At 38.5% G+C, this 19,420-nt stretch overlaps 1 protein-coding gene across 1 annotated transcript in view; it reads right to left on the bottom strand.

The window, feature by feature from the left end:
* The window catches only part of NSMCE2 (NSE2 (MMS21) homolog, SMC5-SMC6 complex SUMO ligase), a 134,706-nt gene that overhangs the window by 104,505 nt on the left and 10,781 nt on the right, over window positions 1–19,420 (bottom strand). The window contains exon 3 of the mRNA XM_052787299.1: window positions 457–563. Within this exon, the coding sequence (XP_052643259.1) occupies window positions 457–563 (107 nt within the window). The remainder of the gene's footprint in view (window positions 1–456; window positions 564–19,420) is intronic.

Here is a 19,420-nt window from a genome sequence, read left to right as displayed (position 1 = left end):
AGCGAACAATTAACAACCTCACAGCACCAGCAAATTCATGTGGCAGGAACACACTGGAAACCAGGCTTCATCAGTTCCCCGCTGCCACAACTGCTTGTTTATTCCTGAAATCAGCTGCCTCATTCATTACGCAGCTTCCATCTTCTGCAATATGTGAACCAGGTAACATCTGAGACTACGGTGTCTTAACTACACAGTCCTCAGTCATTCCCAAAGCACTATTTGTCCCATATTTCAACTGACGCAAGTTTGGTGGGGAGGAATTAGAAACTGTATCACACTGCACACGAGCTAGGAGGAAAAATTAATAGTTGTACTGGCAACTTTAGTATTTTATACCTGTCAAAGATCTATCTTTCCAACTATGTATTGTTTTAATGTAACATTGGTATCTATTGAAAGAAAATACTTAAATAAAGATATATTTTCATAACTTTAATAGAAGTGACAGTTTACCTGATTTACTGTTTCTTCAACTGCTCTCATATAATGATTAAGTTCTCTGTCCATTGCAGCATATTCTAACATGACACTTTCCATACTGTTAACATCCTCTACATCATCTGCAAAACAAAATATTTTGTACATGGATGATCAGTTGTATTATTTTTAGGCAGCATTTTTTCTTTACAGATATGAAGACAAGTATTAATGCTGTGATATCTAAAGCATCTGTAAGGCACAGCAGGTGTTTTCAAGCTCCTCAAACATATACTTTTTTTCCTATTTTGCAACTTGTAAACCTTGACATTTCTTGGGTAACTTGAACAAACAGCTTACTCAGAAAGACACTTCCCTGGTTTCATGTGAACAAGAGAGAGTGTGTGTAATTTCATCTACCAACACCTAGTCATTAGGCAATCAGGATATTTTCTGCAAAAGTTATATTTCATGACTCATCACATTGCCTCAGAAATAGTCAGAAGAAACTTAAATGCCCTCTCAGTACAGTATAGTTCACAGCTATAATTAGACCCCTTATCCCCAATAAACATAGCTACTGCAAAATCAAAACAGAGCCAGCATTTTATAACACAGGAAATAATGGAAGACTGAATAGCATTGGTGAATCAAGCAGTAAAATTTTAATTGCCAGTGAAAATCAGTGAATACAGGACATGTGCTTAGTAATTCACATCTACTTTTATTCTCTTCTGTATTCCTCCTAATTTCACTCCTTTCATCTCTAACTACACCTCTGCTTTCCCATTCTAATGTTGCTGTGCATCTGCTTGGCTGGATAAGGACTCTTCTTAGATGCTACAGGGCTGAACAGCCACAGCTGTATCTCCTGACACAGGTGCATGTACCACACCAAATACTGCCAACTGCGGGAGGACATCCAGCCATGAGCCCCTAACCTCTTTAGGAAATTAAGAAATTAGGAAATGTAACTTTCCACTTCTATTCCCATTTATTCCTACCCTGCAGTTTCTAGGTATAGAGAAAACAGCTGGAAGCAGCTGGAAGCCGTTAAAGAGCCCCAAAGTCTGCTGTGCAGCATTAAGGGCTGTCATTTAATGGAGTATTCTTCTTTACAAGCAGTTTAAGTAGCCAATCTGTGCTCTTATTTTTAGGAAGAAAATTGTGGTATAGATTTTTAAATTACTTTTTTGTGAAGAAAGGAAAACATCTTCTGATCTGGCAAGCTACTGCACTTCTTAAGTTGCTAACTATATTAGTATGTTAGAGCACAAAAATCTGTCTCTGCAGAAAGCTAACATAGCATTGTATATGGCCGTCTTAGCTTGAGAGCAAAACCTGAAACTGTTGCTGAAACACATCACTTGGGGATAGGAGCTTCATACCATATGAAACAGTGATAGATCCAGGAGACAGAAGGAAAAGTGCTAAGATATATTTACACAAAAAAGTTACATAATAAGCCATACTATTTTGTGAACATGGCAATTACAGTCATGATGTTTCCCTTAATTATATATAGGCTTGGTATGTATCCATTTTTCATTAAGTAGATGAATGCATATTGCAGACAGAATCTTGGCATTCCTGCAACTTTCTTCTGAATAATCAGCATTTCCCTCTCCCCTTTCCCTTCCCTCCCACCCAATTTCCATATCCTATCTGGTAACTATGATCATGCTCTTTTTCCTTTCTGCTAGGAAGCATATGAAGTGCCTCCTTCAAGGCTGACACAAATGGCACTCCATGAATCACAGGAAAGGTTTGTGTAGCAAGTAACTGTCATTCTCCTCCCATGGCCATAATGAATCATATCCACAACATAAAGAAACTACAGTGGCCTAAATCTTTCTTTTTTTAGGGGAAGAGAAGTGCATTGTTAAACACCAAGAGAGCTTTATTAACATCATCTTTCCTAAAAGTTAAAAAAAGCTTTAGGTAAAGAATAATAATGTTGCAACTTGAGAGATGCATTAAAATAAAGCTCAAAGAGGAGGAATGCAGCTCAGGCAAGAGGAACATTATCTGTAACTACATCCTGCCCTACATTCTTCAGGTACTGACCGTTCCACCCATCCACCGGCCTGTTTTAAGTCTCTGATGTTCACTGCTGCTTCCCTCTTGCTGTTTTTTCATGCACATGAAGTATGTTATATATACTGGGAAATCGCTGGGTGCATCACTAACACATGATCATACCCTGCTCTTGAAGTTCTTATGGACATGAAGATAGATCTGAAGGACTGTATACAGGTCAGTTGATGTCCATCCCCTATTTCTGCTCTTTGACAGATACTAGGGTCCATTTTCTATCTGCAGTTCAATCCATAGTCCAGGGTGCTGAGAGCTAAGAGGAATTCTCCCATGTTGTTCCCAGCCACTCATCTCCTCATGTCCTAAACAAGATTTAAGAGAAAACTTACATTACAGGCTATTCTATTTGCCTTTAAAAAACTCTGGTTGTACCACATTACACACTGCAATAACCCACTCTGCATGGCTCCTCTGCTCCCACCACACTCTCCCTTCCCCTGATGAGCTAAGAGCACTTCTGCCCCTCCCTGGTAAGGAGCAGATGCAGAGGAGAGCTTGGGTGCACATGATGAGAAACTGTGGGGACTGCATGGGGATGTAAAGTTTTATAGCTCACCAAGGCAGAGATCCCAGCACCTTCAATGTTTCCCTTACAACAGACTCCATCATAGACTAATCGGAACACACCAGTTGACCTGATCTTACTAGGGAACAATAAATTAGAAAAGAAAGACTTACCTCTCCTTGCCACCATCCCACAACTCACTTTCCCAAATCCCACCAACCCACAACTCACTTTCCCAAATCCCACCAACCCATTAGTTTAACAGCACTATTATATCAAGAAGAATCAAAATTTAATAATTATATCAGGCTTTCGAAAGATTCAAAAGGCATTGTCTGTTATCGATTCTGCAAGCCCCACTGCTACCTTTATTTCAGTTGTAAGGAAGGCAGTGGAGATTCATGGTAAAGAGACTCAAGGTACTGTCTCTCTTCCAGCAGACTATGACCACATTATCTGCTGAATACTCTCCAGCCAGGCTCCAGCTACAAAGCCAGCTAACTCTCCAAAGTACTCAAACCTTGCATTCTGCAGGCTAACAACCTAGCTCAACACCAAAATCAAACGCTTTGCAAGTGCTGGATCAATGTCCTTCTGTTATCTAATCAAAATTTATCCTAATCTTGTTTCTAATTCATATCTAAGGAATGCATTCCAAACTCTCTGCATATGCTTTTAGCTACTGCCACAAAATATCATCAAAGTTGCATACTGTAGTTAAGTTTCCTTGTTATCTAGGCTAAATATGTTCAGTTTAGTAAGCATTTCTCCACAAGTCCTTACCCTCACCACCCAGAGATTATACATTTTGCAATATTACATCTTTTACTCACAGAAAGCCCAGTTCAAGGCCATAATTTTCATTTTCAAAGGCCCATGTGCATCATGTTAAAATTAGCTGGCTGAATATGCACAATTCATGATTATGAATTCCAGCTCGCATGACTTTATGGTCTCTTTTTATAATGGAAACAGGGATATTATTCTGAAAAGTCTCCCTAAATATTAAAGAACAAAATTACATAAAGAGACTAGCAAGATTTCAATTTCTCATTTCTAATAAGAGACCAAACTGATCATGCTCAGGTGCCTTACTGCTGATTCAAACTGTAGGCTGGGTTACATATCATGAACCCCACAGTGTTAAAACAGAAGTTGCAATAATAGGATAGAGTCAAGTCAGCACTGGTTTAATACTTCCTATATTCACACTCATCTAAAATGCCACCCATTTATCCAAAACTTGCATTTCCGTCTAGCATCTGAGTTCATACTTAGTTCCCTAGTTAGCAGAATTTCTAAAGATTTTTCACAACTACCTCTTTTTCTGTGCTAAAGTTACAACATCAGTATTTGCTTATTTAGGGTATTACAGCTGTCCTGCAGCCAATACACAGCAATTCAAATAAGCATTCACTTCCACCGCAGACTATCTCAAACACAAAATAGTCTGGAATACCATGAAATTACAGGAAGGCTCTAAGCCTACAAATATAACAGTACTTAAAATGAATGCTTAAGCACAGACAACGTGGGTTAGCATAAAAATATATATATATACTTCATATCTTTATAATATTGGCTAATAAAAGTCAAACTTTCAATTTAAAGAAAACAGGACATTGTCAGTTCTACCTCTTGCGCTACGTATTAGGTTGCTTTGAATTTCAAGGCTACATGCTGTTTTTTCTACAAGGCTCTCCCATCATTCAAGGCAGAATAATGGTATACCATTGCCCACAAATTTTGACAGTAGACTTCATACTTTTAAAACACATGTAACACAAACATCTGTCACTTGAGCCAACAGCAACAGCAGTAGTAGGCAGTTGTCTTCTTCCTATGCACCAGCAGCAGATAAAATACACGCTTTGCCAGCAGGTTTCAAGTTACTGCTGACAGCAAGGGAACACAAGACTCCTTGATTTAGTTCAGTCTTCTGAGGAGAATGTACATTCTCAACTCAGGATACAGCTAAGCATTTTTGTTGAAGTTTTTAGCAAGTATTTCATTTTCAAAACCAAAAGTGCTAAGAAACCCCTCTGTGCCCCCAATTTTGGTCTACTCAGAACTGTTGGTAACTCAAGTTGGACAAGACATCTTGAAAAAAACTATCAGCCAACCCACACTCTTTAAGAATAGAGTCACAAAACACTTGGAGAAGACAGTGGCGAGATGTGCCTCTACTGTCTAGATGCTCAGTAGTGAGAGGATATACACCCATGTAGGAGACCACTGTCTTATTTCCCTCCTCTGTCTAGATATACTTGAACCCTGCCATGGTACTCCAGACTATACAGACCAAGAGGAACTTAAAACAGGAGACTGATTGTTTCTGCAGCACTGAGGGTGCATCTTCACTTTTTCTTCTGCGCATACATGGACAGCTCCTCAGAAAACTCTCACCGAAGGAGATTTTTTTCAAAATCTCATCTCCCTGACCTGTAACACATTTTATCTATTAGGCTGCAAAAAGAGCAGAATGCTAGTACAGAAAATTCTGAACTAAAAGAAATCAGAAGCAATACAAAGGAACAGCAAAAGACTGGAGAAAACCAATTTCATCAACTGAATGCAGGTGTCCTCACATTAAAACCAGAGAAATGGTTGAAAATAGAATGCCCAAAAATCTCCATGGAGCCCTTTGGATAGGAACTAACCTCTGCAATTCATAAGAGAAGAAAAATTATTGCTGATTAGAGGGCCAACAACCATACAGGGAATGGCAACTGATGGAGTAAAGGGGAACTCAGGGCAGCAATTGCAAAATTTCCCTTCATGTAACAGTCAGAAGCTACTTACTGCTGAAGCTGGTCCTAAAGAAACCTCCGACTTCTAAGGAAATGCCTTAACTTGGCTGTAGAGTATTTTGAGCTGGATTTCCCTCAGTGTCCACTAATGAAGCCATTCTGCTTGCATAGAAAGCTTTCATATACACGGAGTTAGAGACCAAGCGAGCATGAGTGATTTTACAGACCAATACCTTCACCTAGGTACCAGCACTCCAGTGAAAAGTAGGTATGTCTTACAAAATGAAAATACATCAATGAGAGAAAGAGAAGCCTACTCTATGTGGCCCTGCTTGAGCAGGGTGGTTGGACAAGATGACTTCCAGAGGTCCCTTCCAACCTCAACCATCCTGTAATTCTATGATATTCCTCAATATCCAACAACCTTGTCTCTAAACCATTCTTCTGGAAGATGGTTGAAAGTGAGTTCAAGTTCAAGTCCTCTCAAGCAAAGAAGGAAGCTGAATCTGAGTTTCCTATATTCTATCAAAGAAAAAATCTGAGTAGAAGGAATAAAAGTGAGAGGAGTGTGGGAGACAGTACTACTAGAACTTGTAAAGACCAGCACAGAACACCACCATTAGTTGACTGTGCCCACAGCTGCACCAGAACTATTGCTTGTGAATGATTCCTAAAGTTTCATCTCATTTTCTACTCGGCTTCTGTTAAGAAATTGTAAATCAAACTACAATACTTGAATTCAGGTCAAGCATTTTGCTTGTACCTGAGTACAGTCTTCTGAGGTTTTATTTTGGAAAGGAAAGGGCAATGCTTGTCAGTCTGGATTTAAACATTTGTTTTACTCAGCAAGTGACTGAAAAAATTTTCAATTATCCATTTCTCCCTGCTTAATTTTTATTTTTTTTTAAAGTAAGATGAACCAAGAGTGTCTGTTAGATTACAGACTACTCCTGACAAAAAAACCTCATCTTGTGTTACAAGCCATTTCCCTGTAGGCTATGACAGTCTGAAATGGGAAGAGACAAGATTCAGTGACCCAGGAGGCTCCTGCTAATCCCATGGAAATTAAAGCCACGTACATTATATTGTAGAGAGAGTCAGAATTTCAACAGAAACAGACCATGCAGGGTCTGAATGCCCACTTTGAAACATCTCAATTGTGGAATGCCCACTTTGAAACATCTCAAGGGGACAGCATTTCCAGCGAGTGGGTGTTGCACGCATTCTGAAAACAGAGTCATCTCAGAGTGGGCACAGAGAAGTTGAGGCACCCAGTATTACTAACCACTTTTGAAAATAACTTACTATATTATTCTATAATAAAGTAATCATGAAACTTTTGCTCAACATGAAACTCCCTTAAACTCCACTGCCAGCAGAACTAGGCCAACAGTGCTTTTGAAAGCAACTTCCTTACAGTACTTTTTTTTTCTTCAGGACTACCAGGGGAAGGCTAAAAAGTCATAATGATCCCAGTTTAGATTTGAGAGCAGTAACAAAGATCTATCTCACCAGATATTTCTGCCACAACACCCAAAACAGACTGCAATGTAAAGAAGGGCAATACCTCCGAACACCTATTGACACTGTGGTAATACCTAATGAAGTAAAGTGGGTTCTCACAGAGAGTTTGATTTAGCAAAACACTCCAACATGTGCTGACGTGCTTTCCTCTATAAAACCCAAAGTAAAATACTATTCAACACAAATCAAGATGGTTTAATTTAGGCTGAGGCACACAAATAGTAAAAAGACATCAACTAATCTCTCATACGAGTCAACAGTTTGCTATGGAACAGAAAGAGAAACAAGTCTTTATATCATATCTACATATTTTTTGCTACTGTAACCTCTATATTTGATGCCACACATACAGCACAAAGACATGAAGACAGGTAGTATGTACACACTTCCCCAAATAGAAATGGATGCTTGCTTGACTAAATATGAAGGCCGATACAATTCCCAGGCTAATTCCCTCCCTTCAGCCAAAAGAGACCAGCACCTCTTTTGTCCTTACTAAATAAATTCCAAGGTCACAGTGAGGTTAATCTTTATTTTACCAATTAACACCTACTTAATTTTGCAGAAAGACCAATTTAAAGTTAACAAAGACAATGTAACTAGTAAGCAAAAGCACGGAAAGGAGGATAAAGCATTTACAAGGTGCAACAGTTCTGAGAAGCAATTCAAGCTCTCCTCTGTCATAATTCTGTATCAGTTTCCTGGCATTATGGTGATACCCATCCAGAACTACTATGCTCTGTTCACCAAATGAGTAAATCAGCATTCCTCAATACTATCTACATCCACAGGCCCAAGAAGAACAGAAACCAGGACAAGTCATGTTGACAGACAAGCAGCAAGAAAACACCAAGGCTGAAGTTCATGTACCTTTTCTTTGGCAACAAAGGGAGTTTCACAGGTCACTTCCCCAGGTACTCCTTGCTGTTCGCCTGTGTTCCTCCTCTGCTGCCCCTCAGCTAGGATAACATGACTTTTCACAGGGTTATACTGTAAATTGGATTAATGAAACAATCCAAGCTAAAAATAGCATTCTGTCCTCCAAAACCAAACCAAACCAAAAAACCCCAAACCATGGTATTCCAGTAATTGAATCTGAAGTGCAGATATACAAACAGTTGTACCAGTACAATTGAGGGGATGGCGAACTGTAGCAGGGTGGATTTGGGGGGGAAATAACTTCCTAAACCAACTTGTTTGCCAAGAAAAAGGTAGAGGAACCACACCTGTATTTTCTAAGCAAGTACAAGGCATATTTTCTCTTCACACAGAAATCTGGGCAATCTCTCATAAAATAAATAACAAAACCCCCTCTATTTTCCTAACTATATATATGCATATATCCCTCTCTTCTTAGTGGATTTCAACATATGATGAAATTAAGGCTGAAAACAACATTCACTAATAATTTTAATGGGAAAGGATTTTCCTATGACTAACAAGCTTCTTGCCTGTGGAGGCGTGGGCATGTCTACACCACACAATAGAGCATGGTTCAGAGCCCCGAGCTGCTGCTGACCTTGCCTTCCTCAGAATGAGAGATGGGAGGGCTAGGAATATTTGAAAACAAGGGGTCTACTGCTGTCCTCCTTCTACCCACCTTCTCCTCTAAGAACTTGATATGGTAACATTAGAATTCAGGCAAAAATTTTCTTGAAATGTTTTCCCTGACAAGGAACAGTGAAATATTTGTTAAGGTGGTGTAACTGCTACTCTTTGATCCCTCAGAACACTTTCTACAACTGCTATTTCAAATGAAGTATTTTATTTCAAGGTTTTTAATGGGCATTTACAATTTCCATAAAAGGTTCACAGGCTGCTTTATCTATGATTTCCACTGGAAAGGAATACCAGCAAAATAATTTTTTTATGATTTTTTTATGATTCCAACAAGTTCATTTCCAACTTGTTAGAATTTTTTTATTTTAAGAAGCACAATTTCTTCTGTATTACACAAGATCTCTACTTGCACATTATGAATTCTACAGAGATAATCCACCCCTCTTTTGCTCACAAGTCAACCGTGTTAATGCTTTCTGTTGTCAATAACCAATTCTGGTTATTGATAGGTGGAAAATAAATATTTTAGTGGGAAGTGCAAGTCTGTCTCTAATAAAAGGCATGATTGTTATTATACAGCAGTTAACAATACCATTAGGTTTTTCACAAAAAAACTTTGCTTGTGTTAACGAACCTATTATATTTCTCATCTCAGAGAAGCTCATTCAAAGTGCACCTACATTAAACTAAATGCAGTAGTTACTTAGAATTTCCTCCGTTTGGGGGAAACAGGAAATGGGCTGGAACGACATTTCAGTAAAAAAAATCAGTAAAGATAGGAAAATAAACCCTTTTCACCCAAGACCTTCAAAATTCTCAGAAACATTACTCCTCTGTCCAGAATTGGAGGCAGCCTAGCTCAGAGACCAAGCTACCAAGCCCTCATCAGAGCTTATTTAATCAGATATAATGTTTCAGTAAATGGAACTGTGTTGGATCTGGGCTCAAGCTACCATAATATCCAAGTCTGGTGCAGATATATCCAATTAGAAATCTAATTGCACAGACTAGACATGCTGCATGTGGCACCACAAGAAATAGGAGTCACATGGTGCATCATCAATGGCCTGGCCAGAAACAGGGCCATGATGCAGGACAGAAGCATGGGAGAGGTGCCTCACAAAGTGACTGAGAGTGCAGTTTCAGTACAGAGGCAGTCTCACTCTTGGTCCCTCATTGCATACGCCCTTCGTATTTCACTGGTGTCTACTACGGCTTGTGCATGAACTGCTCAACAAACTGCTCCCACTAAAACTGAGCGAGCTGTTCTAATTCAAGCAAAGCCCTATTAGCAGACTGCAGCGTGCATGAGCTCTAGTACAAGTTAAAGCAGTAGAACACGTATCAAACAGGAAGGTAAGACCAAGACAATTCTTCACTTCAAGACAATCCAGCACCAGCTTATTTTGGCTCAGTTCAGTGGCTATAGTTATATTCCCCCACAAAAGAACCCACAGAATCCAAACTAAGTTTCCACACCGAACAGCAACAGCTTCATGCAGACACAAATGAACACTCTTCCAGCACTCAAATTTTAACATTATTGACCTAAAATGAAACAGCTGGGGGAGGAAAATTGCCAAAATATATCTGGTTTTTAAATGTCAAATATTTTGATTAGATACTTCCAAATATAACTTTTTTTTTTTTTCTGAACCCACACAGTCTCCCGTTTTAAGTTTTTGTATTTCTGCTTCTACTACCCTTGGCACTACTGACTTCAGAATTTAGAGAAGCTAATCAGTAGCCCCAGACAGAGCAAGGCTGGACTTCAGCTAACTAGCCTGGACACTAGCCGTATTGCAGCTGCAGCAGCAAGCAGTTCAGGGTGGAAAAACAATCCAGTTTTACAGTCAGCTTTTTAGACAAATCTGGCTGGCAGGCAACTCCACATTGTACACCACTGTGGACAGAGCAGTTATGTGTCTTACAACAGAGATGACACTGGTCCACATACATAGAGGAATAAACAAAAGATAAATCAGATTCATAATATACAGCTAACAATGGAAAGGTTTTGGTTTTAAAATCAGAAACACTGATCTGTTAGAGTATCAGAAATGGGAAGGTTAGTAGAAATAGATATAAGTATCATCTCCAAAGTTAATTGTTTGTTGAAAATGTAGATACTTCCACATACTTTGGATAGTTTCCAGTTTCTGTTGAAGAGAGCTAACAGACAACACAACCAAGGTTAAACTAAAGGAGTCTAGAAAACCAGTGTCTCATGCAAGCAAAGGTCAGGTGATGTTCCCCACACAAAACATCTAATTCAGCATGAATCACATACTGATATGGTACCTGAAGTGCTAACCATGCAGCAATACTAAAGCTAGGACTTTCAGAGCCCATAATTCCTCAATATGACCAAAAAAAAAAAAAAACCAACCCAAAAAAAACCAACCCAAAAAAACCCAACCCATAACCTAATCGTCTTACACAGACAAGGCAAAGGCAAAGACTGCACACAAACTGCAAGCATAATGAAAACCAGCAATTCATTCTGCCTCTAGCAGGCCTCCTTTGCATAAAACCTCTTCTGTGAATTGGCAGATCTCCCTTTTTTGGCATGAATTGCTGGTATGTGGCATTCATTCTGTTGCTTGCATACTGGTAAGTGACAGAGCTAAATCTTTCCATTGCTGGAATTTCATTTCCCACAAACTTCATACAAAAATTTCTCCTACTATGAGGAGCTGCTACTTTGTTATCATGTGGAAATGCACATCTCTGTGCAAAAAAGGGCAATGCAATTCTGTATTGCCTGGGTCTCTCACATATGCACAAATATTTATGATTTTGAGAGGAAACAGGAATTTGTTTGATGGCTTACAGTACACCACAGATGATGGTGTCTCAGCATGTTTTTTAGATAATGCTGTTATCTTGGTCCATAGTAGGAAAGAAGTAGCTTTGTGGGGGCCTCATGGCATTTAAAAAGGCAGTTTTGAAAAAACAGGAATATAAATTGAAACCATGTGGAAATGTTCTGTAACTAGATAGGAAGAAGTAGAAGGCTCCCTCTGTTCAGTACTTAAACAGACCTGGTAAACTATCACACAGCTATCAGACATTGTGTTATTAAAAGAAATTAAATTCAGAGCCATATGACTACGCTTGAGATTTGTGTAGCTGACACATACTAGTTGAGAGATTTTCTCCCCTTTATACTGATATGCTTTTGAACTTTGTTCTATTTAAAATCTGGTTCTCTGTAAAAGTGACTGGGCCAAATCTGTGCACTAAAGTATGTTCAGTGGAGAAGTCTTGATTACCTTGAGATTACCTTGAGATATCAGCATTCACTACACACTTCCAACAAAGCATGGATAAAAGATTAATCTAAAAATACCAAAGAAATACAGAATTTGTATGAGTGATGGCATACCTAATTCACTCAAAAAACAGCTGTGAATTAGATCCACACCCACAAGTAATAAACTTTAAAAACAAAAAGTCTTGTGAAAATGTCACATTGATCTACCCATACAGTAAAAAGTCTACTCACCCACTGCTTACTAAGACGATTAGTAAGGAAATCACAAGTTAAACTTTATTCATCTGCTTAAGAAAAATAGGAAAGAGTTTGCAAGGTTGATTTAACTCAGAAGATATTATTGTCACTTGACATTTACATGCAATGTATAATTCCATTCCCACTTACAGTCTGGGGAAAGCCTGTTAAAATACTTCCTTAATGTGTGAACACTTCTTTGAATTGTGTTCTTTTCATCTGCCACCTTCCCTTAAGCCAGCTGGCTCCTTTTGTTAAGTCTTTTTTAATAAGAAAGTTCATGATATGTAATTTATGGAGCAGTTTGAGATTGTCACCTTCTACTGAGTGCTACAGCACATGCATATTTCAGCGCACTCTATAGCATTTGTTGATAATGTCAAAAAAGTAAGGAGATTCACACACACATATATTCTGAACAACTCTAGCGTGAGACCAATCAGAAAGACCACATCTCTCTTCTCATTTTCAGCCATATGAACCAGTCCTCCTTCAATTTATATGCCAGACTATTCTTCCCACTTGCAAAAGCTAACACCTTTGTGGAAACTACAGAAGTTGCTTACATGGGAAACATCATTAGGAAGGCATTTAAATATCTTTCATCATCTAGAGCACGACCAGCGTACTGTCCTGCTTAATCCTTTTGCTGTGGCTTTCTTATTTCTTACCTCTCCTTTTCCTTCATTACGCATTTCTTTACCAGTTGCTCCTCTCCTCTTCCTCCTCAACCAGTTCCCCCATTCCTGCTCTTTTTCTCCCTAAGCACTTGCTAGCCTGCTTTTTGATTCTTTCTCTATTAGCAAGTGATACCTTCCTGGTGATGACAATCTTTGGGGGTCATGTCCCACTTTCTCCCACCCTTTTATATAATACCAGCTCTAACAGACTCATGGCTGTTGATTTTCTTTTACTGGCATAAAGGTCCATTAGCACACAAAAAAACCACAAACTGAAACAACAATAACAAAAAAGACATAAGCTCACCAGTCATTAATAGTAACTGCTATGTAGTGCACAGTTTGGGAACTAACCTAATGCAAACAATGCCTGAAAGGGTGGCTGGGGCAGCAATGTGAGTGATGGCAGGTTACCTGGCTATTACTGTATGCCCTACACAGAAGGTTGTGCTGTACAATGCTCATGATGAATATCAGACCCTTGTTCAACATCTAAAGAGGGGTACAGGGATCGTTCTTTTTTTTTTTAAAAAAGGGGCTGATTTTACGCTGACAATTTTGCAGATGCGTCCCTATCTTTACATGGCACATAGTCTATAATTAGGGCAAAGGCTCCTTCTAAACGAACAAGCATGAGACTAAATCTTGCTAATTGCATTTTCCTTCAATAAGCTCTTTCAGTATTTCAAAGAAAGAGCAACACAAATTACTCAATGCCTGGAAAGTGTGACTTACATCAAGACTGACTAAAGCAGCTCAACTTTCAAAGTTTAAGTTAGATACGCTAAAGGTGACTTGCTCATGATCTACCGCTACCATCTTGAAGATTTCTGAACATATTGGGCTCTTTGATTATCAGACAGAAACATAAGATGCAGTGCCTGAAAACTGAAACAAAGCTAATGAAGAAAGAAAATACAAGGTTGAACTGTTTATTCAGAGATAGAATAGATTCTCTGTCACTTCAGTTGACCTTTTGCTGGACTGTGGGGTTCACTGTAAATTTTCTTTCCATAAGCAGTTTTAGTAGCACATTTTTCGAATCAGTGTAATATTTTCTGTCTTCACATAGTATCATTTATTGACCACTAAGAAACATCAGACTATCCTCCTGTAGACATGGCTGTAGGATCCACTCATAAATTTCATCTAAGTGCAAATCTTCACTTAGTGCCCTGTGTATATTTCAGTAGTTCAAACCATTTCACATCACCTATAATGGTTCTTGGAGATGTGATACATCCTATTTGTTAATTCACAAATGGTAAATATGACATCTTTGTTAGGCTGTTGTTTTCTGCTGCCTTTTATTTCCCCTGCACACATATTTTTCCTGGCTACCTATCCCCTGCCTTTTCTAATCATCTACCACCATTATAGACAACTCACATTATTTCTAGATTCTTGCAACTTAATTTCCACAAGCACAGCAGACACAAGCAACAACAGAAGTGAGTATCTACACAGGAGTCTGAGATACTCAGATGTTCATACATCCTCTCAAAACACTCCTGACACCTCTTTTTATAGAAGGGAAACTGATGCCTAGTGAACTTCAATGACTTGCCCAAGGCCACACAGTGCAATGCCAATTTGAAAGCACACTTGTTCCTACCCTCAAGGCCTCAGCAAAATCAGACTTGGAGGATCTCAGTTGTTTTATCCCTTTCATATAATGCTATTATGAGTTCCTTGTTCTTCTTGAGAGAAAATGGGAAAGAAAATGAGAAGGGAAGAAAAAAAATCTATGAAAATTACAATAAAAAATATTCTAAACCTACAATTCAGACAACCAATCTCTGCCTGTCCTCCAAAGGATGAAATTTTTCATAGGTCTCAGTGTCAGCAATCATAAGGAACACACAAGTCTTACGTGTGATTCTGACTGATAAAGCAAACATTCCCACTTAGATTCTTGGAATTTAACCATGCTTTACTAGAGCATCAGCATGCTATAAAATATTGGTGTAAATGGAAACATGTCATAAAATCTGGACTTGAGTCAGAGTGCATTTTTAAGTTTTCTTTTTATATTTATTTTTATCTGAAGGTATTAAAAACCTCTCAGAATTAATTCTACATGCACTGACAAAAAAGTTGAGTATCAAAAAAAGAATGGTAAAAAAAACAGTCACAAGTTCTTGAATTCTTGAAGAGAAGAACAAAGAAGAGAAAGGAAAAGAAAGGAAAAAAAGAAAAAGAAGAAAAAAAAAAAAGAGTTGAGCATCCTGTGTCTATTGGTAGGGGTCAGGATGAAGGTTTCAGAATGATCATGTCTACATAAGGGCTTCTCTCATGTTTTGACCAAACACTGAGAACATGTCAGCACAACGCTTACTTTTAACCCAGATAAATCTTTCCCTAATGGAAAAAATCAAGAAAAGAAATACAATTGCTTTATATTCTTAATCTTTCTGAATGCTGCCAACCCCAGATTTTTTTCTACTTTTGTGGGTTCCTCCTCTCCCTCTAGTTATTTAGGCATACAATTAGATCACTGAAAGCTAAATACTGATCTACTTAAATTGATAAAAATTAAAGCCTTCAGAATGGGTTCTTCAAAGCCCACACTACTTTCTATATATACTGTATGCCTCTACATTCAAACAGGAGTTAGCAGTATTTTCTCTTTGCCACATTTCTGTGGCAGAAATATGACGATAAGAAAATGACAGATTAATATACTACAGAGAATATTTTCATACAGTAAATTACTCAGATAAAATATTCCTCTCTGGCTTTTGTTCAAAGAGGTTGATTTATCTTTGTGCTAAAGAGCCCACACAAGACCTCTGCAGTACTTCATAGTATTTTGAAGCTGGAACAGACTATTAGGATCATCTATTCTGAATTCATGCATAGTAGAGGCCAAAGAACCTCACCCAGCAATTTCAAGCCTATAACTTACAGCTGTAAGCTCACTTATTCTCTCAAGGTTAACATCACTAGCATGCAGAGGGTCTGCAAAAAGGTCTATACAGCATTTAAATCCCACTTATGATCTATTTTGAAGACTGCTGAGAATTTAGGAGGTCTAGGACACAGAGAAATTTATAATGACTATGGGTACATGAGGTAACCCACCAGGTGACTGCAAACCTCCCTAACTCACAATGACCTCTGGGGGAGAAAACTACCCACTTTCTTACGAAAATACGTAAGAAAAAAGTATTAAAATGCACACATACATACGTATGTGTGTATTTGAAATCAAACTATGTGAATACCACCTACGGAAACCTGAGAAATAAAAATCATGCAGTTTTCATCTGAGCACTCACAAGAGTTCTGACAAAAACCAAGACTGTCCAGAGTATGACCTTCTGCTCAGGTGCAAGCTGTCAGTACATTTCTATGAGAATGCACTAAAGACAGTTATTCAGCTAGCTAGCTTTAAATCAAGACTGGATTTCACTCTGAATGATACTCTCTAGTTCAACCACAACATACCAGCTTCACGCAAGAATAACTGCACGAAATGCAATGATCTGTATTATGCAGGAAGTCAAACCAGTAGATCATGCTGGTCCCAAACAGGCTTAAAAATCTATGAACTGATAATACAAATTCTTTTTCTCCACTATTAATCTTAATCCTCCATTTATATTTTAGTGTTAGTAAATGCAAGAGTGCAGTGATATGGCCCCAACACCTCTAAATCCATTCCTGGAGTGAGTTACTGTAGTGCCACAGCAACTGACCACCGCAGGTGAAGGAGTGAAGGCACACGCTGCAGGAAAGCCTTTGCTGCCACCTAATGGGTTTCTTTTTCCTTCCAGAACTGCAAAAATTGAGGAACGAAGATACTTGGATGCACTCAGCTTACCGAGTACCCAAAACGCAAAAGAGCCTGCAGAACAAAAAGCATGCTGCTTAATATAGCTACTTTCCCCCTCCCCGCTGCACTGTGTTCTTTTTACAGTCAAAATTCCAACTAGGAAATAATAACAACCCCACATATTTGTTTCTTCCCACTTTGTAAGATTACAGACTATGGTCAGGGTGGTTTTTGGATAAATATAAAAGAACACAAATCTTTCATTACAAGTCATATTTTTCCAGATTTTGAAACAAGGCACATTTCCAAATTCTCATTTTTCAGACAGCTTCTTTGAAGAACAGCCTTCAGAACCAACTGGTGTATTCCAGCAATGGGCTCATCAGTGTTGGCTATAAATGTAGTAAGTCATTTTTACACTGTAATTACTGAAGCACAAAGGTAGGATAAAAAATTAATCCAACCCTCTCTTCTCAAAATTTTGGTATTGACTGAAAAGCATAATGCACAGAAGGTAATTTTTTTGTCTTCAGAAAAGCATTTCACAAGAACCCAACCAGTCCTTTTTGTTTCAAAAATTAAAATTACTTGAAGAAGAAATAGTTAAAGTGTGACACCATTTACCTACCTACTTCAAGAAGACATACATATCTTTCTCACTGTTAGTTGAAAGATTAAATACCTATAAAAGAATCCAAGAAGCACAACATGATAGAGGACAAGCGTAAGATAAATAAGAACATCTTTCCTAAAAGGATGAATCTTAAGTGAGGGATTTGAAGGAAAGCAAAATTAGTATTTTTGAGAAAGGGAATCTGAAACATTTTATCTCACATACCCCAAAATACAAGTTTACTCTAAACAACAGGAAAAAGAATCTTCCCAAACAGAAAGACGTAATTGTGGTCCCTACACTGAGCTTGTGCATGCCACCAATCAGTACCACAGACATTGGTGTAGCAACAAAGCAGACCAGTTAACAAACAGCTTCTGGCAGACAAATGCCTGGGGTTAGAAAGAAACTTCCTCTGTGAACAGCTTTGAATCGTGAGGGAATTCTTGCAGCTTCACAGGAAGCATCTGGTAGAGGCTAACACAGAAGGGTTACTGAACTTCATGGATCACTGGACTCCCTTTGTTTTCTACAGTACCTTCTCTCATAGTTAGAAAACATTTCTGTATAGCAAGCATCAATGAAAAGCCATTTATCTCCAGGATGGACTTTGACATTCTACACTTACATTCTCCAACAAGAAAAAAAAAAAACCTGCAACCCTTATTTGGAATTTACTCTAACCTAAAGACAAAGTAAATTCTCAGAGACTGAGGCACACTCTTGGGGATTTCAAATCCAGGTAAGATTGTTCCCTCGTGTCCATAAAGAAGTAATGGATTGTTCAATTCTAATGCTAGTCCTACACTGCATATAAAACTGCTGTTTGCTTCCCATGAGCACCTTCACAGATATATGGGCTCGCAAGGCAAAAACAAGTTCTGATTCCTTGTGCAGGGTCTCTACGACACAGGCCACAGCTTTGTCCATTATGAGGCCACTACGAGTTGGAGAGCAACCTAACAAAACCACAACTTATATGCGGAGGAAGGTAGGATGTGCAAGAAAACATCTTCACACAGCTTATCCTCCCTGGACAAGAACAGGATAGCATGTCAAAGTTTAGTCCTGCTAATTTCCTCAGTCAGTGGACCTTCATGCTACCTCACTCAAGCAGGTTGCAAAGTATCATTCTAGCCTATATACTATAGCCTGTTCTCAGGACAAGTACCTTATGTTTTGATTGTTTTTATGAAGCACAATGATCTCTAACACCATGGAAATTAACAGAGCATGAGAATTTTAGAAGCACAGGTGTCAGCAGGTTTATTTCTGGGTCCCAAAACAATCACATCATGGTTGTTTCATGCACAAGAACTTCACCAATGTTAAGATTCATGTTATGCTATGGTGCTGCAGGAATCATGCATTTGAATTTTTGATGAAAAATAAACTAGAAAAAAAAAGATGAAGGAAACAAATTAACCAAAACATTTTATATTCAAACACAGCTACAGAGTCCATCCTTATACTGGAGTTTCCACCATTCCAGGTAGAAGTTTTAGGTCAATGACAGAGACACTTCCACGGACAAGTCCCCTGCTCTCAGTGATGAATGAACTTAGGATGTTCAAGTCTGTTTGTTATAGGTTGCTTCAGTACGTTTAGAAAACCACTGCATGTAAGAATAGTGGATATTCCATAGAAACTCATGAACCGTCTATTAAAAAGGCTGTCAATAATTTCATAAAACTAGGCTAACTGCTGTGTCTATATTCTCTATACTCCTTCCTATGTCAACAAGGGTCAGCAACATTTAGAGTGATTCCTGTTTAACACCATTTCAAGAGAGCAGTAAGAGAAATCAAAGTGACATGGGTAATCTCACAGAGCTAAATTCACGTTGAAAAAAGATCCTACATTACCAACTACCATTTAGCTACTATTTAATAGGCACCATGACATAAGTGGATCCCAAGCAATCTGGAGAAGAGAAAGCAGTCAGTAAAGGGATGACATTGCACATGTGAGATGTAGTG

The sequence above is a fragment of the Harpia harpyja genome, chromosome 5 (assembly GCF_026419915.1).
Source record: "Harpia harpyja isolate bHarHar1 chromosome 5, bHarHar1 primary haplotype, whole genome shotgun sequence".
NCBI lineage: Eukaryota > Metazoa > Chordata > Aves > Accipitriformes > Accipitridae > Harpia > Harpia harpyja.
Note: the sequence above shows the minus strand (reverse complement) of the source record. Positions and strands in the feature narration are given on the sequence as shown.